This window comes from Rhamphochromis sp. 'chilingali' (genome assembly GCF_963969265.1).
Source record: "Rhamphochromis sp. 'chilingali' genome assembly, chromosome: 14".
Lineage (NCBI taxonomy): Eukaryota > Metazoa > Chordata > Actinopteri > Cichliformes > Cichlidae > Rhamphochromis > Rhamphochromis sp. 'chilingali'.
In genome coordinates, this window is record NC_137941.1 from 2,766,750 (window position 1) to 2,772,749 (window position 6,000).

Below are 6,000 nucleotides of genomic sequence, written 5' to 3' on the forward strand. Positions count from 1 at the left end.
GTAGCGGATATTTGTGTGATCCAAATGATCAAAAATCACAGGACTCGAGTTCAGTCACAGAAGGTAACACAGACTGTGTCTCAAACTGATTAATTGGAAAATCCCTGTTATTCCAAATCTTTACTAATCTTTCTGATGACTACACTTAGAAAAACTGCATAACTTTGTAGTGACAAACCCACCGGTGAGACACAGCTTATTATGAGGTTATCAGAAAGACCCCCAGTTTCAGCAGCACCTCAGCGTCTGTCAACAGGTACTGCTCTACACTAGGCAGGCTTTAAAGTAGTGAAGGGCAGGGACCACTGACAGAGCACAGAGGGGAGACGTCTATGACATCTAATTAAAGCAGGATGAGATATGAAGCAGACACGAAAGAAAAGACTGCTGGGACTAACACACTGATAGCCTGCGTCTGTGCTTGCTTTGTAAACAAATGTTCCAACTTCAATGATAAAAATTGATGATTAAAAAAAAAAATTGACTCTGAAAATTAATCATCAGCAGATCTGTGTCACGAGTACCACAGAAGGCTAAGCTGGATTGCTAGCAAAGCTGCCAGAGTCATCCACTACAGCTGTGACCAGACGTTTACAGAGGCTACAATCATTTCTTTTAACTGTTCATTCTCTGGGTGAAATTATTGTACAGCATACATCTTAAATAAACAAAACACAAAGATTTTTATTTTTCTGTATTCCACAATAATGTATATTAATAAGCAGTGCTGAACTTTCTACAGTGTTTTTAAGTTGATGAGAAGTTAATATTGTGACTGACGACAACTGGCAGCTTCTCTTTGTCAACATAATGAAGAGGATTTGTTTGACAGCACTTACTGGACTGACCAATCCGATGAGTGTGGTCATTAGATTGACCTTGGACCTTCCCGAACAACAGGAAAGTCTAAGGAACTCTAAGGCTACATTCACACTGCAGGCGAAAGCGCTTCAAATCCAACTTTTCTGACCCATATCCGATCATGCTATGACAGTTTGAACGGCATAAATCCGGTATTTTCAAATCCGATCTGGGCCACTTTCGTATGTGGTCCTGAATCTGATACATATCTGATGTTTTATAAAGCGGCTGCTGTTTGATGGTCAGGTCGCATTAAATCCGTCTTTTACGTCACTGACACAAGACAGACGCCAACTATCAGCGCCGGAGAAGACGACGTGAACGCTTCCTGTCCATCCAGTGAAACTGTTGAGAAGACGACGTTGGAGAAACGTGAACATTTTCTTTGTACTGTATAATCTGCAGATTCTGACAGAAATCTGCAGCTATCCTTTGAAGCAGCGCTCCTCTAAAACAGCAACAAGGGTCATTATTAGGCCAAATGTAAATAACAAAATAACTTTATAACTTAAAGCAAAATTGGGAAACGTAAAGTCCGAAACAAGTCTTTATATTAAGGTGCATCAGTCACACTGTTGTTCTGGGTCTAAACTGAGCGCGTTGTGTGTGACGTCTTCTTTTGCGCATGCGCCGCTTTGAGCGTTCACACTAGAGCGCGTTTGCTGTCGCATTTTATTTGTAGTGTGAACGAGCAGACAAAAAAATAAAAAAATCTGAATTGAGCATCAAGACCTGCAGAGTGAACGTAGCCTAAAATCTAAGGATGAGAATTGTGCATTTACACATTGGGAAGATCCCTTGAAGCCATTTCTGCACAACTGCAGATTCCACGATCATCAGTTCAAACAACTGCACTTAACTACAAGTTTATTTGGATGTGTGACCACAAAGTCTGGAGGAAGACCCAAACAATCACCCTCAGATGACAGGAAAGGGATTAGGATGTTCAAGAAGAACACAGCATGAGTCAAACGCCTTCTGGAGAAAAGTTTGACAGTCAAACAAGACCAAGATTGAGCTGCTTGTTTTGAAAAACAACTATTTCAGCTAACTGGGGACATTATCGTAACTGCAAACTGAAGTTAAACGAGTGAGGAGAGTACTGAGTAAGGCTGTTAACAAGTGTGTGTCTGCTGCTGCCCAATCATTGAGAGTGCGCCAAGATAAGGTGGGAGTGTTTGCAGAAGCTACATACAAGCATATCTTGGGGAGGGGAAAAACAAAGAGTCCCAACATAAAGAAAAAGGTCCTGCTGGAATGCATTTGTAGAAGCTTTCCACACACACCAAACGTCTGAGTTTCTAGATGTATGAATGCAAGCACAGGCTGGAGTAGTAACATTCCTGTAATCATCAATTCCCCAGCAGAAACAAGAGGCCAAGAGAGCGCGTCCAAGCAGATAACATTCCTCTAAGGGACCGAGTAAGAAAACAATGGCACTCTCTCTTCATGTGCACAATACTGAGCTGGTAGGAGGGATTACACGTTAAGGATTTGGCAGGTCAGGCTGAGGACGGGCTCAGATGTGTGACATCACCTGTGAGATATGCTGAGTAAAACACATTCCTGCTCGCAAATGAGAAATTCCTGTAATGAGGTCTGCACTGCTGCTGGCAGCAGGCAGTTTGAGCCACAACATCTACAACGGGGAGAGCGAAATCAGGCAGTAACAGTGAGGAGGATTTCTCCCGAGCACATTTTCCTTGGAATTTATACAAGACAGCTTTCAAGATAAGCTTCAGGCTTCACTGGAGTTTTGGCTCACGGGAGGAAGAACATGAAGTGACAGGAAAATAATAATCACACGAGGGGGAAACTGTCCTAGAAGTGCAATCACTATCACTGTGCAGCAAGGCGCTCGTCTGTGAGGCAATAAAGTGAAACGAATAAAGAGAAAAAAGGGGAGGAGTGAGTTCTGGAGTGGTGACCAGCATGTCATGTGACCGAGCGTGTTCTCCAGAGAGGATCATGGAATTACAGGTGATCAGGAGCACGAGAGCACGCGCTTCATAGGATTAACAGGACTGCTCCACTGACACAGGCACACTGTGGTCACTGGTACACTGCTTTCACTTTCCAGCTCATAACCACATAAGAACACCGTTTATGTCAAGAGCCCATCTGAAGGCAATTAGTCACAAAGAATGATTCACTCAGATGCTATTATTAACAAGGTGTCGATTTCAAGGATGAGCAAGGATCATGACGCGTCCAAAAACAAGACTCTCTCACATGCGCGCTGGTTAATGGGTCATTCTTTATTTTTGTAACGTGCTATTCAGCCTTGCTAAGTACATTTTTAGAGCGCTGATATCAACCTAAATATCTGTCCTATCACAGACGCACACTTATCTTCAACAGTGTACAACAACATAGTGACCAGTGTTGTTAGTTCAGGACAGTTTTATTTTGTTCTGTCACATCTGTAAAAGTTGGTTGGTTTTATAACATTGTTTCTAATATTTCTTATGAGTCAATAATCCGAGAAGATCAAAGTTTTATGAATTTCTATACGACTCAATATCAAAAATTAAATATTACTTGACTTAATTAAAAAAATTAATAATAATAGGACCACTTATTTTCAGAGTTCTTTTTTTGGTAAATTTGCTCTTTTCCCCCAGGAAATTTGTCTATTTTCTCTTGTAAGCTGCCAGTTTTCCTCATCCCTGAAGAATAATGCAGAAAAATATACTTTTGGTAATTTAGAAATGGTGTTATATTATAGTTTGTCCAGCAGAATAGCTCTCAGTCTGTTTTATAATATACTCAGCACTGTATGCAGCACATGTAGCAGAGCAGCAAGTTTTCCTGTATCTAAACAGTTAAGTTGTTAATTACTTTGTAAGGATTTGCATTGGTGCATAATTTTTTTTGTTTTTTTTAAACCATATTTTTATTGATCATAAAGGTCAGAAATAACAGGAACCTGCATGAACAAATCAGGACTCTGTACCTGAACTAGTCCACAAACTGGGAGCCGGTCTGGAGCCCAGAGAAGGCCTGCATATGTTCCCAAAACTTAACATCCACCAGTTTCTGATAGTTTCACAGAAGACTGAGCGCAGAGCGAGCGAAATTCTCTAAGACGTAAAGGCTCTAATGAGGATCATAATTATAAAAGAGAGTGCGATGTGGAGCTGACAGACTTTTCCTGGCACAATGGGAAGTATCTTTAAAAACTCCTTACCGGTAAATCAACACTGACATCTGTCCCATCCAGCAGAGACACACGGCAGGTGATGATAGACGTTGCATCCCCAGCTGCAGGGATGTGCGTTGTGGCCCGCTGGGCTTCTCGTAGCCGGGCTTTCTCTGCATGTTTCCGGATGGAGCGTCGCCCCAGCGTCCTGCGCAGGAAACTTAACATGACGGGGGGAGAGGAAGGGCACCTGTACGCACCTGAAATCAAAGAGTGTATAGATTTTTTTTTTTTAATAATTAAGGTAAAAATGTATTAGTTTTGTGTGCAGTTGGTCTGTAGTCGAGCCATGGCCGTCAGCCTAACCACGGTGGCGTGCCCACTCTCAACCTACGTTCGTACACCTCACCCTAAGGCCACAACTTCCAGTAGCTGTTGAAAGAATGAGATGGCAGGTAGAATCAGTGGAAATGAGCTTCCTCTGAACGGTGCTTGGGCTCTCCCGTAGAGATCGGGTGAGGAACTCTGTCACTTCAGGGTTGGGAGGAGCTCAAAGTAGAATGACTGCTCTTCCAACCTGAAAGGAGTCAGCTGAGGTGTTTCAGACATCTGACTAGGATGCCTCCTGAGTGGTTTTTAGCTGTGACTGAACAGGTGTGTCCTCTGGTTAGGGTGTACAGCTGCACAGGTGACACATTTTATGCTAAGCTGTCAAAAATCTGATATTCAAATACAGCTTATGTCACTTTGTATGAAGTTATGCTGCTCATTTAGTCAAGAAAACAGAACTGATAAGGTGGGGCTGTAATTACTGACGGCAGGTAACCGTGTACCTGGTGTCAAACAGATGATTTTCTTTCCATCTAACAGAATCCCCAAATAGATTATAAAGACTGATGGGAGGATTTCATCGATAAGGCTTTTTTTAATATAACAATAAATCTAGAAAATAAATATGTGCGATGTTATTTGACATCAAGAAGGCAAAGTAACGTTAAACACGACAAAACAAAGTTAGAGTTTACGTTTTAACTTAGTCTGAAACAGCTGCTAACGGTAATCGACCTTAAGTGTGCGTATTTTTAATTATTTTATTTTTTCCTGTGACTTCAGGTCACCCGGTAAACCAAAGTTCCTAAAAAAAAAAAGTCCGAAACAGACCTAAAATAATTTAAAAAATCCATTGGATCAACATTAATCAAATTAGCCCTAGCTTTATCGGTAACCTTACCCAGTTAAGGCCCCAAGTACCTGGTGTAAGCAAAAGCAACAGGTGTGCGTTCGTTATACCGCGCGGGCTAACCGTTAGCCACCAACGCGCTTAAGAAGTACGACTCCGACCGGGCAGGCGCGCCCCGCACAGCAAAACGAACGCCGCGTTTAGCGCCCAGAGCCGACGTACACTTGCTCCAGCAGACACTTGTGGATCCGAGGACGTCTGAATGATGGGCTACTTACAAAAACCTCCTCGCGGGAATTCACGGTGAAAGGACGCCCGCCTGCATCGCAGTCGGCTAAACAGAAGCCTCGGACATTTCCGCACTTTGTGACTTCTGGTTTTCTAATCTTCCTTTTCCTTGTTTTATTCCGCCTCGGTGCCTCTGCGGGATAATTTTCTCTCCCAGGTCCCAACAAAAAGTAGGAGGCAAGCGCTCCTCAGGAAGTGACGTCACGACAAATCCCGAAGAAAGGGACTCGATTAGCATTTTTAAAGCGACACACCTTTTCTTTTTTTAAACTTTTCTACTCACTTGGAACGAACGAACAAACAAACAAAAAATGTCATTAAGCGGTCATTTTCTTTGCAATTTATATTTACTTTATTTCAGTTTCTACTTCATTTATTTATGAGAGAAGAGAAAGGGGCTGCTGAGCTGGTACACGTAAAATCAAATATGTGTAAACGTGTAACTCGCAACAGCTTGCATGCTTTTGGAAAGCTGCAGCGCTTAAGGATTTAACCACTCATTTAATTTTTCTGAACTCGAATTATAAAG

General features: G+C 42.2%; 1 protein-coding gene across 2 annotated transcripts in view; it reads right to left on the reverse strand.

Moving 5' to 3' along the window:
• epb41l5 (erythrocyte membrane protein band 4.1 like 5) overlaps positions 1-5,667 on the reverse strand; it is a 38,095-nt gene extending 32,428 nt beyond the window's left edge. Inside the window, exons 1-2 of one of the 2 annotated variants that reach the window (XM_080903695.1) lie at positions 5,462-5,667; positions 4,052-4,263 (exon numbers count right to left, since the gene is read on the reverse strand). In XM_080903695.1, coding sequence (XP_080759821.1) covers positions 4,052-4,231 — 180 coding nt within the window. In that variant the 5' untranslated portion in view covers positions 4,232-4,263; positions 5,462-5,667. The remainder of the gene's footprint in view (positions 1-4,051; positions 4,264-5,461) is intronic. The other variant, XM_080903696.1, reaches the window with a different exon arrangement.
• Between the last annotated feature and the right edge of the window lie 333 nt (positions 5,668-6,000).